Raw genomic sequence first — 22469 nt, forward strand, 5'->3', positions numbered from 1 at the left:
GTGTCATGTTAGGCCAGATCAGTGTCATGTTAGGCCAGATCAGTGTCATGTTAGACCAGATCAGTGTCATGTTAGGCCAGATCAGTGTCATGTTAGACCAGATCAGTGTCATGTTAGACCAGATCAGTGTCATGTTAGACCAGATCAGTGTCATGTTAGACCAGATCAGTGTCATGTTAGGCCAGATCAGTGTCATGTTAGACCAGATCAGTGTCATGTTAGACCAGATCAGTGTCATGTTAGGCCAGATCAGTGTCATGTTAGACCAGATCAGTGTCATGTTAGGCCAGGTCAGTGTCATGTTAGGCCAGGTCAGTGTCATGTTAGACCAGATCAGTGTCATGCTAGGCCAGATCAGTGTCATGTTAGGCCAGATCAGTGTCATGTCAGACCAGATCAGTGTCAGACCAGATCAGTGTCATGTTAGGCCAGGTCAGTGTCATGTTAGGCCAGATCAGTGTCATGTTAGACCAGATCAGTGTCATGCTAGGCCAGATCAGTGTCATGTTAGGCCAGATCAGTGTCATGTCAGACCAGATCAGTGTCAGACCAGATCAGTGTCATGTTAGGCCAGGTCAGTGTCATGTTAGGCCAGATCAGTGTCATGTTAGACCAGATCAGTGTCATGTTAGGCCAGATCAGTGTCATGTTAGACCAGATCAGTGTCATGCTAGGCCAGATCAGTGTCATGTTAGACCAGATCAGTGTCATGTTAGGCCGGACCCTAACAGTGTCATTATCGGTCTGACCAGATCAGTGTCATGGAAGGGCCAGAATGTGTTCTGGCCAAAATGTAGAAGACCTATAGAGAGGTTGGTTGAATATCGCTCTTCTCCTAAATCCAGTTCTGCAGTAAGTATTCCCAGGCCTCCTGAGCCAGACTGAATTTCAGCCAACAAAGGTTGAAACTCTACTAATCCTTCTCTATGAAGGTGTCCCCCCCCCCCCCCCCCCACATCTTCAAGTTCGGGGCTAATTGTGCATCCTGGGTGGCCTCCTTCTCTGGGATTCCTGGAGCTCCTGTTAGGAATCAGTGAAATTCTATGCTTCTGCTGCCCCCGTCAGTAGCTCCTTCCCCAGGCCCTTATGAAATTTCAGGCTCTGCAGGGATCCTAAATCTGGGCTTTCTCCCCCTTCCTCGGGAAGACCCCATCTGTAAGACATGAACAGCCCCCATGGTACATTGTACCTCTTACGTTCCTCCCTCTTCCAAGGGACTCCCTAGCCTGCAATTGGACCAGAGGGCAGGGTGGTCTAGCTCTAGTCATCCCTGAAAAGGCCTAAATCTGGTGAACCTTTTGCTCTCTTGTTAGACAAGGAGTCCATCCCTTCCTACTCTGCTGAGGGAGTAATGGGGTATTGGGGGAAACAACCCCCCCTTAGTATGACTCCTACCTGGCTGCTTCTCTCTTGGCTTCCTGCAGCCTCCTTCCCTGTGGTTGCAGGTTTGAGCAGGCCTGAGATCTGGTTTCTCTGAATCAGCCCCTTCCTTAATCCTTTATCCTCTTCACATGACTAGGGCGGTCTTTTTCTACCATTTCTGGGGCATTCCATGCGGGAGTTACTCCATTACAGGGACTACCATCCGATCCCTCGAAAATATTTCCCTTCACTTCAGGGGACCCCACCTGGACTTCCTACTAAGGTGCTCCAATGCTGATGGCAGAGTTTGTGCAGATGATTTTTGTGGGACTTGTTTAGGGGGAATCGGTCTTTCCTCCCTGACTGATCAGCATCCTCCAGGGGGAGGTTCACAAGAGGCCTCCCCTTAATTAGACTGATATTCTTAGCACTTCAAGATTCCAGTCCTTCACTCTGAGACTGTTGATGCTTCTTTGGACCTGAGGGATCCGGAGCTTCTGAAAATCATGCCAGTGGTCAGTTGAGTATTTTGGTTTTTTGCTGCCCTAGGCAAGAAAAAATGTGGGCGCCCCTCCTATGTAAATTTGCCCTACTCCTTTTTTAACGGATGTGACTCCCTCCAAAATTGAAGGACTACAAGTCCCAGCATGAACCTCTGAGATCTCATGAGAGGGGGGGGGGAGAGAGGGAGAGAGGGGGTGAGGGAGAGAGAGAGAGAGGGGGTGGGTGAGGGAGAGAGAGAGGGGGGTGAAAGAGAGAGGGGGGTGAGAGAGAGAGGGAGGATGATAGAGAGGATGAGTGAGAGAAAGGGGGGATGAGAGAGAAAGGGGGGTGTGAGAGAGTGAGGAGGGGATGAGAGAGAGGAGGGGTGAGAGGGAGGGAGAGAGAGGAGGGGTGAGAGGGAGGGGGGTGGGTGAGAGGTTGTGAGTGAGAGAGAGAGAGAGGGGGGGGGAGTGAGAGAGGAGGGTGAGAAAGGTGGCTCTAGCAACCAGTGGCCAAAAGAGTCTCAAGTGGAGAGGGGGGGGGGTGGCGTTTTTGCTGCCCCCCTTGCAAAGTGCCACCCTAGGCCTGGGCCTTGTTGGCCTAGGCAAAAATACAGCACTGGCAGTGGTTAAGGGGTAGGCAGGGCCAGCAGAATTTTTTCTGCAGGTTCTAGGGTTTCCTAGGATTATCAAAGGGGGTTTAGCTTTCTTTTCATCCTCTGTGTCCCTTGGCATTCCACATCTCTCCTGTCACTTGTGGTGGTGTCTCCTGGCACCCTCTTTCTTCCATTTTTTGTTGACTTTGTGGAATCAAACCCTTGAGGTTCTCTAGTGAGAAACCCTTGAGGTCCTCACAAACTCATTGGCCTTTGGTTTGTACTATACCGTGCATTCCCTGGTATATACCGTGCATTCCCTGGTATATACCGTGCATTCCCTGGTATATACCGTGCATTCCCTGGTATATACCGTGCATTCCCTGGTATACCTAGCTTAATAGGTTTGGTTACTTGGCTAGGCAACCTACTTTAGTCACTGAGTTTGGTTGCCTTGACACTAAGAGGCAGGATAACGGGCCTGTGGCCTTCCCATGTAGGCTAGCTGGTCTATTACCTAGACCTGTCTTATATTTTTCCTTGGAACCGGTTCTTCCTGGGGATTATCTCCAAAGTTTTGTTCCTTGTGACCATATCAGGTTGTTATTGGTAGGTTAATGGTCTACCTTTTTTTTATGGTGGGTTCTAATAAATCAGTTTGTTACTGGCTTGGGTTCTTCTCTGTAGAGTCATCCCCCTCTGGTAATCACCTTCTCCATTTTGGTCTTGAGCATCAGAAGAATCTTCCATGCTCCCCTCCTAAGTCATGTTGTTGGGTTCTTCTGTCTTGTGGGGGTTTTCACCTCATCCATTCAGGTTTGGGTGTTTGGTCCTGCAGAGAGCTCCTAGGCTGCAGGCAGCCCCCAGTCCTAGTGAGGCCCTGTGGGTTTTTATTTTCCTGTGTTGCTCCTCCCTCAGTTGGATTTGATTTTGGAGGTCCAGACCATCGGAATTCTCGTGTCTCTCAGTGGATGAGAAAGGAAAATTAGATTTTTCGTATTTAGGATAAAATCCTTTTCTTGATGTCGCTTGAGGGACGCAAGTTCCAACCCTTCGTGTTTTCATTCATGCCCTTCGTACTGCTTTACCACAAAATTGAGGCATGCTGGGTAGAGGAGGGGTTTGCTGGCTTACATTTCTTTTTCTGTTTGCCAGGGTGGAATCCTCCTGTAGGCAGCAGTATAACCTGACTGTATCCCTGTGTCCTTCAGCTGACTTCATCTTCCATGTGATCTCTTTATAGAATTTACATAGTGGTCACATGATCAGGAACCGCTGTAATTTGGTTCCTGGTTGTCAGTGGTGAACCATCCGGTGTTCTATCAGAAAACCATACCCCATCAGAATTCCATACCTTCGTCATTTCCGCTGTGGATCAGCTGTGTCTACATCATGCACCAGCTGTAGCCGCGTCACACATCCTAGTGCGCATGCGCGTAATAGGTAGGGAATTTAGATAACATCGTAACGGTTCATGCAAAAGTCCTACTGCGGGTCGGGCCGCAGCATCTCTTATAACAGACATCCATCCGATCTCATGCCCAACACTGCACCGACCCGACAATCCGATCTCAATGCCCCACACTGCACCAACCCGACACTGCACCGACATCAATGCCCCACACTGCACCGACCCGACAATCCGATCTCAATGCCCCACACTGCACCGACCCGACAATCCAATCTCAATGCCCCACACTGCACCGACCCGACACTGCACCGACCCGACACTGCACCGACCCGACAATCCGATCTCAATGCCCCACACTGCACCAACCCGACACTGCACCGACATCAATGCCCCACACTGCACCGACCCGACAATCCGATCTCAATGCCCCACACTGCACCGACCCGACAATCCAATCTCAATGCCCCACACTGCACCGACCCGACACTGCACCGACCCGACACTGCACCGACCCGACAATCCGATCTCAATGCCCCACACTGCGCCGACCCGACACTGCACCGACCCGACACTGCACCGACCTGACAATCCGATCTCAATGCCCCACACTGCACCGACCCGAAACTGCACCGACCCGACAATCCGATCTCAATGCCCCACACTGCACCGACCCGAAACTGCACTGACCCGACAATCTGATCTCAATGCCCCACACGGCACCGACCCGACAATCTGATCTCAATGCCCCACACTGCACCGACCCGACAATGGCACATAGCTATGAAATGGAGAGTGGGCGTGCGCGTGGGGGTAGGGAATAGGATTGTCGGGTCAGTGCAGTGCCGGGCCGGTGCAGTGTGGGGCATGGAGATCATATGCATGTTTTTTATAAGAGATGTCGCGGCCCGACCCGTTGGTGCGCATGCGCACTAGGACTTTTGCTTGACTCGTTGCGATGTTATCAAAATTCCCTACCTAGTCCGCGCATGCGCACTAGGACTTGTGACGCGGCTACAGCTGTTGCATGACGAAGCCACCGCTGATCCGCAACCGGAAATGACGGAGGTATGGTTTTCTGATAGGGTATGGTATTCTGACAGAACACCGGTCCTGGCAGTGTCTCCCCATAGAGATAAGCGATGGCAAGATAGCCACCGCTCATCTCTATACCCTTGGAGGACCAGAGCAACGTCATGACGTCAATTTCAGTTCTCGGGACAAGTAAACATTTTTTTTTCTTGAAGCAAAAAATACATTTTTTTTTTCGATCTTTTTTTGATCTTTTGCTTTTTAAGGGTGGAGGAGAGATTTGGGGTCTTTTAGACCCCAGATCTCTCCATTAAGAGGACCTGTCATGCTGTATTGTTATCGCAAGGGATGTTTACATTCCCTGTCATAGCAATAAAAGTGATCAAAAATATATTTTTTAAAGGGACAGTGTAAAAATAAAGTAATAAAAAAATAAAAATGTTAAAGTGCCCCCGTCCCCATGTGCTCGCACGCAGTATTGAACACATACGTAGGTCACGCCCACTAATGTAAATGGTGTTCGCACCACACATGAGGTATCGCCACGAACGCCTGAGTGAAAGCAATATTTCCAGCACTAGACCTCCTCTGTAACTCTGAACTGGGAACTTGTAGAAATGTTTAAAGCATCGCCTATGGAGATTTTTAAGTACTGTAGTTTGGCGCCATTCCACGAGCGAGCAAAATTTTAAAGCGTGATGTGTTGGAGATCTACTTGGTGTGACATCATCTTTCATATTCTACAAAAACATGGGGGTATATATAATGTTTTAGTTTTTTTTTTTTTTTTTCATTCATTAACCACTTCCTGACCGCCCGCCGCAGTTATACTGTGGCAGGGCGGCCCCCTTGCGCGAACCGACGTAGGTATACGTCGGTCGCGCCTGCAGCTAGGGGGCGAGCGCGCTCCCGCCCCCATTTGGCAGCGGAGATGCCGATGCACGGGGCAGGCGGCTCCGATTTCCGCCTGACACCAGCGATCGCTCCCCGCTGAGAGAGAAGGACGGTCGAATGTTGTAAACACAGCTGACCATTCTTCTCCCTGGAATGATCACAGAGCTCCTTCTATATAGAATCACATGTCTCTATGATTATTTCACAAGCCCCACCCCCATACAGTTAGAAACACGCCCCTAGGTACACATTTAACCCCTTGATCACTTACTGTGTTAACCCCTTCCCGGCCAGTGTCATTAGTACAGTGACAGTGCATATTTTTAGCACTGATTACTGTAGTAATGTCACTGGTCCCCCCAAAAGTGTCAAAAATGTCAGTCAGGGGTCCGATCTGTCCGCCGCAATGTCGCAGTCCCGCAAAAAAATCGCAGATCGCTGCCATTAGTAGTAAAATAAAAATGACAAATTTTTCCCGTAGTTTGTAGTCGCGATAACTTTTGGGCAAACCAATCAAAATACGTTTATTGCGATTTTTTTTTTTTTTTTTTTTTTTTCACCAAAAATATATAAGAGAAAACAAATTGGCCTAAAATTTTATAAAATTTAGATTTTTACATTTATTTTTTGGGAATGTTATATAGCAGAATGTGAAAAATATTGGTTTCTTTCAGAATTGTTGCACTTTTTTTTTGTTTATAGCGCAAAAAATAAAAATCGCAGAGGTGATCAAATACCACCAAAAGAAAGCTCTGTTTGTGGGAGAAAAAAGGACATCCATTTTATTTGGGTGCAGCGTCGCACGACCGCGCAATTGTCCGTTAAATTACGCAGTGCCGAATCGCAAAATATGGCCTGGTCATTAAGGGGGAAAATCTTCCGGTCCAGAAGTGGTTAAAGTGTATTTTTTTTTCAAAATTGTGTTTGAAAAAACTCTGCGCAAAAACCGCGTGACATAAAAAAAATGCAATGACCGCTATTTTATTCTCTAGGCTCTCTAAAAAATTATATAAAAAATATATACAATGTTTGGGGGTTCTAAGTCATTTTTTAGCAAAAAATAATTTTTTTTTTTATTTTTTACTTGTAAATAACAAATGTCAGAAAAAGGCTTCCTACTTAAGTGGTAAAAGACACAGAGAACGGATATTCATTGACATTTATTTATTTCATGAAGGGTAAAAATGTTTGTTTGGGACTTATTGCTGAACTCCGGGAATAAAACTTTCATTAAAATCTATTCATCCTTAGCCACTTTTATTTTTGCACACCAAACGCTTTTGAAAACCCAGATATTTCATATAAAAGTAGCAGTGACATCATCACAGGGCTGTACATAGTGTGTGCATAGAGCAGAGCTGTGGGAGGGGCCCAACAGGCTCCACCCACTACAGTAAACTACAGGAGAAGGCGGGGACGAGACCAGTCCCCCTGCACAAGGAGAGAGAGAAGGGCTGTGGGAGGGGTCCAACAGGCTCCACCCACTACAGTAAACTGCAGGAGGGGCGGAGACCAGACCAGTCCCCCTGCAGAAGGAGAGAGAGCAGGGCTGTGGGAGGGATCCAACAGGCTCCACCCACTACAGTAAACTGCAGGAGGAGGCGGAGACCAGACCAGTCCTCCTGCACAAGGAGAGAGAGCAGGGCTGTGGAAGGGGTCCAACAGGCTCCACCCACTACAGTCAACTGCAGGAGGAGATGGAGACCAGACCAGTCCCCCTGCACAAGGAGAGAGAGCAGGGCTGTGGGAGGGGTCCAACAGGCTCCACCCAATACAGTAAACTGCAGGAGGGGTGGAGACCAGACCAGTCCCCCTGCACAAGGAGAGAGAGAAGGGCTGTGGGAGGGGTCCAACAGGCTCCACCCACTACAGTAAACTGCAGGAGGGGCGGAGACCAGACCAGTCCCCCTGCAGAAGGAGAGAGAGCAGGGCTGTGGGAGGGATCCAACAGGCTCCACCCACTACAGTAAACTGCAGGAGGAGGCGGAGACGAAACCAGTCCCCCTTCACAAGGAGAGAGAGAGCAGGGCTGTGGGAGGGGTCCAACAGGCTCCACCTACTACAGTAAACTGCAGGAGGGGTGGAGACCAGACCAGTCCCCCTGTACAAGGAGAGAGAGTAGGGCTGTGGGAGGGGTCCAACAGGCTCCACCCACTACAGTAAACTGCAGGAGGGGCGGAGACCAGACCAGTCCCTCTGCACAAGGAGAGAGAGCAGGGCTGTGGGAGGGGTCCAACAGGCTCCACCCAATACAGTAAATTGCAGGAGGAGGCGGAGACCAGACCAGTCCCCCTGCACAACGAGAGAGGGCAGCAGTGAGCAGTCTTTATTACAGGAAGTCTCACACTAAATGACTGCACAGATCTGCAAGAAATACAGCCGTGGCCAAAAGTTTTGAGAATGACACAAATATGAATTGTCACAAAGTCTGCTGCCGCAGTTTTTATGCTGACATTTGCATATACTCCAGAACGTTATGAAGAGCGATCAGATTAATGAAGTCCCTCTTTGCCATGAAAATGAACTTAATCCCCAAAAAACAATTTTCACTGCATTTCCTGCCACGAAAGGAGCAGCTGACATGTCAGTGATTCTCTGGGCAACACAGGTGTCAGTGTGGACCAGGACAAGGCAGGAAATCACTCTGTAATGCTGATTGAGTTAGAACAACAGACTGAAAGCTTTAAAAGGAGGGGTGGTGCTTGAAATCATTGTTCTTCCTCTGCTAATCATGGTTACCTGCAAGGAAACACGGGCAGTCATCATATTGCTGCTACTAAGATTGCACCTATGGATGAGTTGATCCTAGCAGTAAAGAAAACACTACATTTGGAGGATGAGCCCACTCCTCCGGGCGTTGTGTCCTCTTTTGGTACACACAGGACCCACAAGACGGCGCAGGTTTTTCCTTGCCCCGCAGAGTTTCACAATAAGGTGACTGAGCTATGGCGTAATTGAAAACACACCTTCGTGGTGCCTAAGAAGTTTCAACTTCTCTACCCTTTTGTGGCTACTACGGCTGCGCGCTGGTGTGTGCCTCCTCCAGTGGATCACACTGTGGCCAGGTTGAACAAGTCTACCCTGCTCCTCACTGAGGACTCCCCAGTGTTTCGGGATCCTACTGATAGGAGACTGGAGTCTCTTGCCCGTCATGCCTACACGTTGGCGGGTTCCATGCTCAAGCCTATTTTTGCCTCTGTAATGGTGGCTCAGGCTGTGGCGGATTGGACCAAGGTGCTCAAACGCACCCTCGTGGCCGACTCTGCCCCTCCCAATACTGTGGACATGGTGGAGCAGATTCATCGTGGGGTCATGTATTTGTGCGATGCGGCTCTGAATGAGGCCCCATTGGCGATACGCCTTTCCAGTGTCGCTGTGGTTAACCGTCGCTAAATCTGGTTAAAATGCTGGTTGGCTGACCAGAAATCCAGGAAGACGGTGGCTGACATCCCCTATGCGGGGTCTCGCCTTTTTGGGGAATCCTTGGAGGAATTGGTTAAAGGTGTCACTGGGGGTAAGAGCACTCTGCTCCCCCAGTATCCCAAGGGCAAGTTTTTCCGCGGTAAGCGGGGCCCGTCCTTTAAACCTACTTAAGGGTCCTTTCGTGCCTTCAGGGCGCAGAACAAGGGAAAACCCTTCAAGGGCCAAGGTAGCCAGAAGAAGCCCTGGTTTGGCAAACAGAAATCTGGCCAGGCTGGTGCGGCGGCTCAATCCGCCTCTGCCTGAAGGGGCGCCCTCACCCGCTACAGGGGTGGGGGGACGTTTGCGCGGTTTCCTACAACCTTGGCTGCTCCGAATCAGACAGGTGGATTCAGGAAATCATTCGGTCAGGGTACAAGATCGAATTTCTTTCATGGCCGGCAAACAGATTCTTTCCCTCAAATCTTCATTTGACCCCAGGGCGGTTGCAGGACCTGCATCAGGCGGTGCAGGATCTTCTCACTCAGGGGGTGATTGTCCCGGTGCCTCATCGGGACAGGTTTCGGGGTTACTATTCTAATCTGTTCACTGTGCCCAGAAAGGAGGGCAAAGTGCGTCCGATTCTGGACTTAAAAGCACTGAACCGCTTCGTGCGTGTTCAAAAATTCCGCATGGAGTCACTCCCTTCAGTGGTAGCCTCCGTGATTCCGGGAGAGTTCCTGGCCTCCATAGACCTGAAGGATGCGTATCTGCACATCCCCATTTTCGAGGGTCATCAGAGGTACCTCCGATTTGCTGTCGCGGAGGATCATTACCAGTTTGTGGCGTTGCCTTTCGGTCTCGCTTCGGCTCCAAGGGTCTTTACCAAAGTGTTGGCGCCTGTTCTGGGCCTGTTGCGGGCACAGGGCATCGCGGTCTTGGGTTATCTGGACGATCTCCTGTTAAGATCGAGTGCCAGTCAGGACCTGCTGCGCGATCTGTCCACTACGGTCCAGATGCTGCAGGAGTTCGGTTGGACGATCAACGTTCAGAAGTCGACCTTGTCGCCTTCGGTTCGTCTCCAGTATCTGGGAATGGTTCTGGACTCTGCTCAAGCGAAGGTGTTCTTGCCGGAGGACAAGCACCGGACTCTGCAGAACAAGGTCAGGTCCCTCAGGGACAACGACTCCTCGTCTCTCAGGACCTGTATGCGGTCCCTGGGGTTGATGGTGTCAGCCTTCGAGGCGATACCATTTGCCCAGTTTCACACGAGGTCTCTCCAGGCAGAGATCCTCGCCAGGTGGGACAGACTACCTCAGTCCTTGGACCTGAGAGTGTCTCTGAGCCACCAGACCAGAATGGATCTCTTCTGGTGGCTTCAGTCCCCGGCGGTGTCGGACGGAAAATCCTTCCGTCCAATTCTGTGGACAGTGGTAACCACGGATGCCAGCCTGTCAGGCTGGGGTGGCGTCCTGGGCAAGCTGTCTGCCCAGGGCACCTGGTCGAAGGAGGAATCCTCCCTTCCGATAAATATTTTGGAATTGAGAGCGATCAGGCTGTGCCTGATCCATTGGTCGGATCGCCTTCAGGGCCGTCCTGTGGGGGTGCAGACGGACAATTCCACTGCGGTGGCCTACATCAACCACCAAGGGGGCACCAGGATTGCCCGGGCGGCCCAGGAGGTGACCGGTACTCTGTCCTGGGCCGAGACTCATGTCCCGGCGTTGTCGGCAGTTCACATTCCGGGAGTGGAGAATTGGCAGGCCGACTATCTGAGCCGCCAGACCCTGAACCAGGGGGAATGGTCCCTACACCCCGAGGTGTTTCAAATGCTGTATGTGAAGTGGGGATCCCCGGATGTGGATCTATTTGCGTCTCGGCTAAACCACAAGGTGGAAAGGTTCGTGGCAAGAACACTCGATCCTCTGGCAGACGCATCGGATGTGCTGGTGGTGCCTTGGCGTCAGTATCGTCTGATCTATGCCTTTCCTCCGATTCAGTTGTTGTCCAGCTTCCTTCGCAGGTTGGCCTCGGAACCGTCACTGGTGATTCTGGTAGCACTGGACTGGCCTCGCCAGTCCTGGTACGCGGACATCGTTCACCTGGCCGTAGAGCCTCCGTGGCGGCTGCCAATGCGAGAAGATCTGCTGTCCCAGGGACCGATCTTCCATCCTAATTTACAGTCGCTGGCTTTAACGGCCTGGCTGTTGAAAGCCAGGTCCTGAGAGACAGGGGTCTCTCCTCAGAGGTTATTCCTACTTTGATCAGGGCTAGAAAAGCCTCTTCTGGTAAGATTTATTACCGTACGTGGAAAGCTTATTTTGCCTGGTGTGAGTCCAGGGGTTTCTCTCTTCGTTCATACTCGGTGTCGAGAGTGTTAGCTTTCCTCCAGACTGGGGTGGACCAGCGCCTTGCGCTGGCCACAATAAAAGGTCAGGTCTCTGCCCTGGCTGTTCTTTTCCAACGCACTGTGGCGTCTCATTCCTTAATTCGCACCTTTGTTCAAGGTGTGCGGCACTTGGCCCCTCCTAGGAAGGAGCCCTTACCTCCATGGGACTTGAACCTGGTTCTGTCCGTGTTGCAGAGTTCCCCGTTTGAAAACATCAGGGAAATCTCGTTGCCCATGCTGTCAAAAAAGGTGGCTTTCTTGGTGGCGATCACCTCTGCTCGCAGGGTGTCGGAGTTGGCGGTGTTGTCTTGCCGCTCCCCTTACCTGGTGGTTCATAGGGATAAGGTGGTCTTGCGACCTAATCAGTCCTTCTTGCCAAAGGTGGTTTCGGAATTCCACCTCAATGAGGACATTGTTTTGCCTTCACTTTGCGTGAATCCCAAGCATCCAAAGGAGGTTGCTTTACATGCCTTGGATGTTGTCCGGGCGATCAGGGTCTACCTGTCGTCGACTGAATCTTTTCGGAAATCGTATTCTCTGTTTGTCCTTCCTGAGGGACCTCGGAAGGGTATGGCTGCGTCTGCAGCAACCATTGCCAAATGGATCAGACAGACCATTGTACAGGCCTACTTGTTGCGGGAACGGGTTCCTCCCTTCCCTGTCAAGGCGCAAACGGGTTCCTCCCTTCCCTGTCAAGGCGCACTCTACCAGGTCGATGAGTACGTCCTGGGCCTATCGGCATCAGGCCTCGGTGGCCCAGGTGTGCAAGGCTGCGACTTGGTCCTCGGCGCACACCTTCTCAAAATTCTACAAAATTGATGTTCTGGCATCAGCTGATGCATCCTTTGGCCGCAAAGTTCTCTGTGTGGCCGTTTCTTAGGACACCCTGGTTTTTATTCGTGTTCCTAGCTGTTGGGGTTTTCTTCCCCTTGCTTATTTGTTTTCCTGGGTTGTTGCTCATGTTGAGCCTTTATTTGTTGTTACCCAAAAGGTTACCTTCTTGTACGTGTAAGGTTCCTTTCTCTGATGTGGGTACTAAGTTGCTTTTCTGGCGGTTGCTTTGCCCACCCCTCATGTCTACACTGCTTTTGGACATCCCCATAAGTGAAGACTGTGTGAATGGGCGGCGACTGTCAGAGGACGTAAGAGAAAACTGAATTTTTGTAAAATCTTACCGTAAAATTCCTTTCTCTGAGTCCTCCGACAGTCGCCGCCCCGCCCCTCTTTTTGGGGTCTTTTGTTGTACACTTTCACTGCTTACAACCAAACTGAATTGGGATGGCTATTGCAGGGGGGGTATTGGACTAGTAGGACTTCCCCCATGGGTGTGACTATGTAGATTTATTGTTCTTTTACAAGTCTTTTGCCTAGAAACTCCTTTGGAGATGAAGTCAATACCCCATAAGTGAAGACTGTGTGAATGGGCGGCGACTGTCGGAGGACTCAGAGAAAGGAATTTTACGGTAAGATTTTACAAAAATTCATTTTTTTCTGATTAATTCCCTTTCCCATTGTTTGGGGCATTCAGAGAAGAAAAGATGTGCGCTACCATCAGTCCTGTGTCATACATCCTAAGACCAAGGGAGGGGCTCACTCACAATTTGCCATGAATAAAAAATGGTACAAAAACATCCTCCGAGAGCAACTTCTCCCAACCATCCAAGAACAGTTTGGTGAGGAACGATGCCTTTTCCAGCATGATGGAGCACCTTGCCATAAGTGATAACTAAGTGGCTTGGGGAACAAAACATGGAAATTTCCTCTCCATGGCCAGGAAATTCCCCAGACCTTATCCCATTGAGAATTTGTGGCCAATCCTCAAGAGGCAGGTAAACAAACCCCCCCCACAAATTCTGACAAACTCCAAGCACTTATGCAAGAATGGGTGGCCAACTGGCCATTAGTGAGGATGTGGCCCAAAAGTTGATTGACCCCATGCCAGGGTGAATTGCAGGGGTCTCGAAAAAAGAAGGGTCAACACTGAAAATATTGACCATTTGCATAAACTTCATGTCATTGTCCGTAAAAGTCTTTGACACTTATGGAATGCTTGTAATTATCCTTAAGTTTCCCATAGTAACATCTGACACAAAGATCTACAAATACTGAAGCAGCAGACTTTGTGAAAATTAATATTTGTGTAATTCCCAAAACGTTTGGCCACGGCTGTACACAACGCTCACCGAGCTAAAAGAAGACACATGACCAATGGATTTAGAGAATGTTTCCTTATCTCGAAGTTCAGCTTTAGGTCTATTTTTATTGTCCTATTGAATTGTCTGATGTTGATCAACTTCACAACTAACTAGTTTCCCGGCTGTCCGTTTTTGCTCACCTGCAGAGTAACGCAGTGTAAATACAAGAGGATTGGCTGCCCTTGGCAGGGTCCCTTCCATGAGCTGACCGTGCACGAGTCCGAGTGTTGCCACCCCACCAAAACCGGTAACGAGCTGATGGAGATCCTGGACGAGATGGACCAAAGCCACAAGAAGGAGATGCAATTGTACAACAGCATCTTTGGCCTGCTGAGCTTCGAGAAGATTGGTTACACAGGTAAGGGCTGAACTAGCCATTCCTTGGCCTTTAGGAGTCGATAGTGTCTGTTGGGGGCTGTCGGTGGAGAGATGATACACAGCTGTTCTTTGTGCATGTCACTCTTTTGCTTTGTAGGTGTCGTTAAAGGATGTAGTTGTCATTCTGCAGATGAGAACCTGAAGAGCGGGGGTTACCATGTGGGTTGTCCAACCATCCCCCCCACCAAATCATGTGTTGCTGTAGGGTAAGTGTCACCAAGGACATGAAGAGGGGCAGCTGTCACTGCGAATTAGCTGCTGATCTTTATGTACTGACCCGCCTCTGATTGGTCTCCTTGATGGCACGTAATTTCATACGCACTGCCCATTCCTCATCCCATCCTATTGGGAGGAGCTGTGTGTGTCAGTATATGTCTTTCTTTGATGTTGAGAAGCAGGTTTCAGAAGAAGATGAAGAGAACCACCCCTATGTCTAAGCTGCACTGGGCCCCACTTATGCAGGGGAAGCCCTCCCTTCCCCCCCTTCCCCTTGGATTACCGATGTGTTTCAGATTTCTGGTGGAAGGTAAGTCAGCAACAATCTTACTGTGTGGTCCGGAAGCAGTTAAAGTGCCTCGATGTATGTGAATCTAGGGTACGTACAGAGCTCCGTGTAACTTCAAAGGCAGAAAATAGCGGTCCGAGCGGGACCCCCTGCAGCCTTCGGTTCTTGCCCTTTTCTCTTCTAGATCTCCTACCCTTTTCTCTTCTAGATCTCCTGCCCTTCTCTCTTCTAGATCTCCTGCCCTTCTCTCTTCTAGATCTCCTGCCCTTCTCTCTTCTAGATCTCCTGCCCTTCTCTCTTCTAGATCTCCTGCCCTTCTCTCTTCTCCATCTCTCGCCCTTCTCCTTTCTCCATTTCCCGCCCTTCTCTCTTCACGACCTCCCACCCTTCTCTCTTCATGACCTCCCGCCCTTCTCTCTTCACGACCTCCCGCCCTTCTCTCTTCACGACCTCCCGCCCTTCTCTCTTCACGACCTCCCGCCCTTCTCTCTTCACGACCTCCCGCCCTTCTCTCTTCATGACCTCCTGCCCTTCTCTCTTCATGACCTCCTGCCCTTCTCTCTTCACGACCTCCTGCCTTCTCTCTTCTAGACCTTCTCTCTTATAGATCTCCAGCCCTACCCTCTTTATTCTTCCTCTCTAAACTATTTACAACAGTGTTTTGTCTGGGTAAAACGTTTAGTGACGGCTCTCAGGTTCTTTTTTTTTTTTTTTTTTTGACATTTCCCAGAATTCATTATGGTGAACAGGGGGGTTGAGGAAGGGTACGATGATAGGTCGTATCCCTGACCAGGTAAGTACGTAACCTTGAAAATTGATCGTGTTTTTCACCGTGTTATTTTCTCTTTGTAAATAACGATTTTTAATGTTGCCTTCTCCTCCATCAGGATGGACTTTTGTTTATTTTAATAGTCGTATAAAGGAGGTGAGAGATTTGTATATAGCGGAAGCACATTGATCTGTCCGAAATAAACATTTCTTCAACCATGTGTTGATTGGTTTTGTAACTTCATGCCCGGGTCACGGCACCAAAATGTTGTGATTTAATATAAGGAGTGAGAAAAGAATGTCGTAAAGGTTCCTCATGATGTGAGCTGTTTCTTGTATTGTGCAATGTGTTCTCCGAATCTGGGGAACATTCCGGTATTGTATCAATCATGAACCTGTTTTTTTGATTTTTGATTTTTTAGCTTTGTATGACTTTGGAATAAACTTTTATTCTCTAAAATGGATATCTCTCTGTGTGTTCTTAAAAAATGCAGCTGAAAGAATACGATGATGTTTTTTTGCTCTCGCAATGTTGGCTTTTAATACAGAGCGTGAATTTTTGTTCAATAAAAGCGAAGGAGGATTGTACAAACTAATGTAAAAGATGGTATGTGCTCTGCTGCTCCTAGCGTTAGGCTTTTAGGAGTGTCATTCAAGATCAATTCTGTGAATTCCAGCAAAGACTAAAACTCGTGGACTTGAGGAACCTCCAGCAGACGTTATTCTGAATATCAGAGAAAGTAATGATGTCGTAGAGTTGTAAAACCACATAGAAAATTTTTAGTCCTTTAAAGTCTGTCAAGTACCTGAAAAATAAAGTTTATTTAGCGGTCACATGACCACAGTTACTCCCTTCATTGAGTTTGTCTGCAGGTCAGGGGCGTGGCTCAATCCCAATTATCTGCCCAGTGCTGTGACATTCCTCTTGAGATTGACAGTAAGACTCCCGCCAGGAGCCATTGCCAGTCAGGCGGAGAGGTGGGTCAGCTTGTGACATCACAAGTCATGCGTCAGCATGGCTTCCTGTAGATCCCAAGCAAAGAAGAGAGGGCACAAGCTGACTAAGCTACCGTGGATATGTATCCGTGGTTAGAGTGGTCAGAGGATGACAGGAAGGCCTACAACATGAAGGGGATTTGCAGGATCACCAGCTATTTAGTCTACAGTAATATCTCAAACCAATAAAAGGCAGCATTATACATAGAAGGAAGGTAAGAAGAATGCAAAATGTCAATTTCATCATTTGGGTTAACAATTAACAAACAATTTAATGGTCACGTAGGCCTTGTCTGTATAGGACCAAGTACGTCTTTTGTTTGACACGCAATTTACTGCATGTGTTGAGCAACCTTTATCTCCCTTTCCCCTTTTTAAGAGATAAAAAGATATAAAAGATCCCTTTATGAGGCAAACCAGTGCAGAAGCGGCCAATGACCGGTCAACGGTAACAGGTAAAGTGGTGTCGTTGGGGGAATGTGAAACAACCTCTTCACCCAATAATTTTCTTTTTCTTTTTTTTCCTTCCTCCCCATTCTCACAGAAGTCCAGTTTCGGCCCTACAGAACAGATGACTTCATTACCCGCCTGTACTACGAGACCCCGCGCTTCACAGTTCTCAACCAGACCTGGGTTCTGAAGGCCCGTGTCAATGATTCAGAAAGGAACCCCAACTTGTCTTGCAAGCGAACCCTCTCCTTCCAACTCATCCTAAAAAGCAAGGTCAATTCTCCCATGGAATGCTCCTTTCTGCTGCTCAAAGGCCCCTACGACGATGTCAAAATTCACCCGGTTATCTACCACTTTGTCTTTACCAACGAGAATAATGAGACTGAGTACGTGCCCCTACCCATCATAGACTCCGTGGAATGTAACAAACTTCTGGCTGCGAAGAACATCAATCTGCGGCTCTTTATATTCCAGATCCAGAAGTGAAGGCTGGCCACCTGCAGAACCATACTTACCTCATCTAGCTCCCTGACTCTAGCCCAACTCTTCCTCCTCCAGTAGACATGGCTGTCATTACCTTGGAATGGTAGAGTGGAGAGCCCAACTTTTCCTCCTCCAGTAGACATGGCTGCCATTGCCTTGCCTTGCCAGGGAAGGGTGGAGAGCCCAACTCTTCCTCCTTCAGTAGACATGGCAGGGTGGAGAACTCAACTCTCCCCCATTCAGTAGATATGGCTGCCATTCCCCTTGCCAGGAGAGGGTAGATAGTTGTGCAGGATCCTTGCTGTTTGTTTTAATTAGTTTGCTTTTAATTTGTAGTTTGCATGTGTAGAATAGAGATGAGCTCCACTTTCAGCCTTGGGTATACACCATGGACACATGGACATTTACTACTAGGCCTCACTTCAGCTTGTCCACGTCCTGTTTTCTGGGTGTCCAGCCTGTTTGATATCTAGTTTTCGTTTCTCTTCTCTGTTCTCCTCCAATATTTTATCTGATTTTGTTTATTTTTAAGATTATTTTTATGTAGTTGAAGTAGCCTACTTAGGAACTTAAGATATCTTTGCAGGAGGTAGAAAACCCTTTAAGTTAGTCTCTTATCACAAAGCTGAAAAAATTCAACGTAATCTTTATGATCGCTTCCTGCCCATTTTCTGTTAAGGTTTCCTTTCACGTTTGATAATCTAGTGGAATTTGAGATTTGATAGTTATCAGAGACTGTTCCACTGCTGGCAGGGTCTCCTCTGTGCAGAATGCTCCTATGGAAAGTTGAAGGATCCTCTCGAGCTTTAATCCCTTTTCATTAACATGCGGCTCCGAGTATCGATGTCACCAGCGTGAGGGTCTGACCCCCCCCATGTAGCACACCCCAGTTCCACCACATTGTTCATCAAAGCAGCAAAGCCACCGAGCTGGAAAGTAAGCAGATCACTGGCCACTTCTTATAACCAGTTGGGTTGAGGCAATAAGGGGATGTACTGAAGTCCATCACAAAGCTTTGTAGATGACTGATGAGTAGCATTGTGTGAGTGAAGGTTCCCGAACGTTGGTAAATACTGCACTAGCATTACCCTTTACCATTCTTAACCTACCTCTTGGCTTTATTCACTGGTAAACCATTCTGAGTGACAATAAATCACATTCCTTTGTTGGCTTTACTGTCTAGATCAGCCTTTCCCAACCAGAGCTCTGTGGAACCCCAGGGTTCCTCCAGAGGTTGCTATGAGTTCCTTTCAGATAAGTAGCCACTAACACCAATGATCTTTTTGTTTTGACCACAGATGTAATAAGCAATCTTCCCCCTAACCAACACACCACTCTACCGTGAGATGTAGATATAATACTTTTTAGGAGGGTGTTCCATGACACCAGAAAGTTCTTTCAAGTGCCCTTTGTGTTTAAAAGGGTTGGGAAAGGCTGGTCTAGATTTTTTTAATAGTCCTTCACATAACACACTTCCTCTGCTGCCTCTCACCCTGTGACCAGCCTGTGTAACAATCCCTCAGATTTTCAAAGCACACTTCCTCTGCTGCCTCTCGCCCTGTGACCAGTCTGCGTAACAATCCTTCACATAGGACACTTCCTCTGCTGCCTCCCACCCTCTGACCAACCTGTGTAACAATCCCTCACATAGCACACTTCCTCTGCTGCCTCTTGCCCTGTGAACAACCTGTGTAACAATCCCTCAGATTTTCAAAGCACACTTCCTCTGCTGCATCCCACCCTGTGACCAGCCTGTGTAACAATCCCTCACATAGCACACTTCCTCTGCTGCCTTCCACCCTGTGACCAGCCTGTGTAACAATTCCTCACATAGCACACTTCCTCTGCTGCCTTCCACACTGTGACCAGCCTGTGTAACAATCCCTCACTTAGAACACTTCCTCTGCTGCATCCCACCCTGTGACCAGCCTGTGTAACAATTCCTCACATAGCACACTTCCTCTGCTGCCTCCCAGCCTGTGTAACAATTCCTCACATAGCACACTTCCTCTGCTGCCTCTCGCCATGTGACCAGCCTGTGTAACAATTCCTCACATAGCACACTTCCTCTGCTGCCTCTCACTCTGTGACCAGCCTGTGTAACAATCCCTCACATAGCACACTTCCTCTGCTGCCTTCCACCCTGTGTAACAATCCCTCACATAGCACACTTCCTCTGCTGCCTTCCACCCTGTGATCAGCCTGTGTAACAATCCCTCACATAGCACACTTCCTCTGCTGCCTCCCACCCTGTGACCAGCCTGTGTAAAAATCAATCAGAGCTGTCCATCGATTAGCCCCCTAGATCAATGATCTAAGTTGAAGGCATGGCTTCTCTGCCCACTGGCCGGACGGTGACTTTGCTGCTTTGAAGTCTTGGGTTGGGGGTAGAATATTTGGCTCCCATGGTGTGGATGAGAGGGGACATTGTTCTATGGAGGTCAGGGCTCTGCTATTTGTGGACATCAGAAGAATGCTCTCCTATCAAATGACGCCTCGCTGTGGCCAATGGAAACTCAGAGCCAATCATACGCCGTACAGCTCCGAAGGCAGAACCTGACCCTTGCTTTGACATCCGTCTGTGTATGTTTTATTTCTCGCTAATAAATTAATGAATTGGTTCCTGCAGCCCAGGACTGGTGTGATTTGTGTGTGGAGTCCATTAATATCTCGGCAGTGGTTCCTGTCTCCGGTAGCACCGGAGTTCCACCGTTGTCACCACCTCCAGCTGCTGGTGCTCACTTCTCCGCCCCACTGAACATAATAGGAAGCCACACACCACTCTCTTCTATTAGGCAGAGAAACACTTTGCTGTTCCAGCACTGGTGGGGACACTCCACCCATCTCCTCCTCTGATGCATTTTGCCCCGTACTAGAGCTGAATCATAGAGGCATTTATACCTCCCAACCAAAGGCTAAGACAGGTGACCCAAAGCTGCTACCTCCTTGACCCACTAGCGCAGCCGCATGCAAATATGTGGCCCCCTCGGTGGGTGGGCCTTTGCGCCGATCAGCCGCATATTTGCATGAATTGGTGGAATAAAGCCTGACCTAAATCCAAAAGAACACCTCTGGGACATTGTTTCAGTCCTTCAAACACTGTCAGGTTGCACCTCAGTCTGTTCAGGAGCTCAGTGATGCCCTGGTCCAGATCTGAGAGGAAATACCCCAGGACACCATCCGTCATCTCATTAGGAGCATGCCCCGACATTGCCAGGCATTCATACAAGCACGTGGGGGGTCATACAAACTACTGAGGACCATTCTGAGGTCCTGCAATGACATTTCAGCAAAATGGACTCGCCTGCGGCATAATTTTTCACTTTGATTTTCGGGGTGTCTTTGAATTCAGCCCTCTGTAGGGTGATAATTTTCTTTTTCAGCAAACGATGCGGCATCCTTTCCTTCCTAACACATTACCCAGTCCACACCAGTATAGATCCTACCACATTACCCAGTCCATGCCAGTATAGATCCTAACACATCACCCAGTCCATACCAGTATAGATCCTATCACATTACCCAGTTCATACCAGTATAGATATCCAGCATCATATTTTCTCTTACGTCCTCCGACAGTCGCCGCCCACTTCATATTCATCACCAATGGGGTTATGTCCTTTATTCCGTAGGAGTAGCTAGGCAATAGAATATGTTAGTACAAAGACTTTTAACATATCCCACCCCCAGGGGGTGGTCCCCTCAGTACATAACCCTCCACTTCCTGTATCCAACTCAGTTTCATTTGTCTAGCTGTCAGGAGTAGCTGGAAGTTTCTGTGCTGGGGCACCTTGTCTCAGCTCTCTTTCCTTTCTTTGGATTTTATTTGAGTTTTTTTCTCTCTTTCTTGTTAGCTGTTATTTTACCAGCGTTAGTTAGTTCTTCTGATGAAGAGGATCATGCGGGCTGCGTCTCGGGCTGACCCCCCTGGTAGCAGGCTGTGGGTCAGTGGCTTCTCAGCCCGCCATCGAGCGTTCAGTCAGGTATCGCTCCTGAGTTATCTGAACGACCCATCCCTGTTCCGTGCAGGGATGCTAGGTGAGGTGGCTACCTCACTGGACGCTGTGCGGTTTCTCAACCCACCTTCTGATGCGTCCTGGATGCGACTCTCCCTGCCTCATGTGCAGCGGTTTGTTCGCCTGTGCGGGTCCCCCACGCCATGTGAGAGGTAAGTGTATCTATGTGGGGACCTGTCTGTCTGGGGGGGTGTCAGTCTGGGACTGTGTACCTTGCCCTGTGTTCACACTATTACGTTTTCCCTATCTCTCACATTGCAAGCTGTGGGCTGCAGGAGGGGGGGCTGGCTGCACTCTGTGTCAGTTTTCTGTTTGTGTGAACGGCTGTGTGCTGTGGGGCTTGAGTTTCTCATGCTTGGGGCACATTACAGCGCCGCTGCGGCGGTTTACCATGTTCCTTTTTTGGGCAGATGGTGTGTTTTACTTCTCCCTCATGGGGTGTGGGAGCGGCAGTTTCGGCGCCAAACGGCGCCATTTTGACTGCGATCGCTCCGGCCGCATGTTTTACATGCATGGCGGCCATTTTCTTGTAGCCTCCATAGGCTTTCATAGAGCGCCCTGTATGCCAGCATTTCCTTTCCTTCAGGAGCACCGCAGGCAGCAGCAGCAGCACCGATCTCTCCAGGTTCATTTCTTTTTATTCCCTGTATCCTGCCTTGGTATACTTGTCCCTGTGGGGGTCCCTTGTGTGGGATGCTTAGTGTGAGTGGGCTACGATCGCAGCGCTCTCTTAAAGGGGCGGTCACCCATTTATTTTTGCAAGGGCATGGATTTTCAGGAATACTAGTTTCCTGCCAATTTAGGGGGAAGCCAGGGGACTGCGGTTTCCCCCCCCCCCCGGGGGGGGGGATTTGGCTGCGATTGTGGCTAGCCTTGCGACTCAGGTGCAAATGCTGGTGGTTGCTCAATCCTCTAAAAGGCCCAGAGTTTTCAATTTCCTCTGTTTCAAGAGGGTGATGGTACTGGGGCTGCTGGGGCAGAGATCTCCTTATCGGGGTCTCGTTCCTCCCGGGACCTTATAGGGTCAGTAATGGAGGCTGAGGTAGAGGGGGTTGATAATTCTCCCCCTGGCTCGTCTGAAGAGCTTGCGCTCATGGATGAATTGGTTGCTTCTAT

At 49.1% G+C, this 22469-nt stretch overlaps 1 protein-coding gene across 1 annotated transcript in view; it reads left to right on the forward strand.

Moving 5' to 3' along the window:
• Positions 1-18654, forward strand: part of ZFTRAF1 (zinc finger TRAF-type containing 1) — a 35252-nt gene extending 16598 nt beyond the window's left edge. Inside the window, exons 3-4 of the mRNA XM_082258629.1 lie at positions 13904-14115; positions 16949-18654. Coding sequence (XP_082114755.1) covers positions 13904-14115; positions 16949-17340 — 604 coding nt within the window. The 3' untranslated portion in view covers positions 17341-18654. The remainder of the gene's footprint in view (positions 1-13903; positions 14116-16948) is intronic.
• The last annotated feature ends 3815 nt before the right edge of the window (positions 18655-22469 follow it).

Source organism: Pelophylax lessonae (assembly GCF_965119305.1).
Source record: "Pelophylax lessonae genome assembly, chromosome: 5".
NCBI lineage: Eukaryota > Metazoa > Chordata > Amphibia > Anura > Ranidae > Pelophylax > Pelophylax lessonae.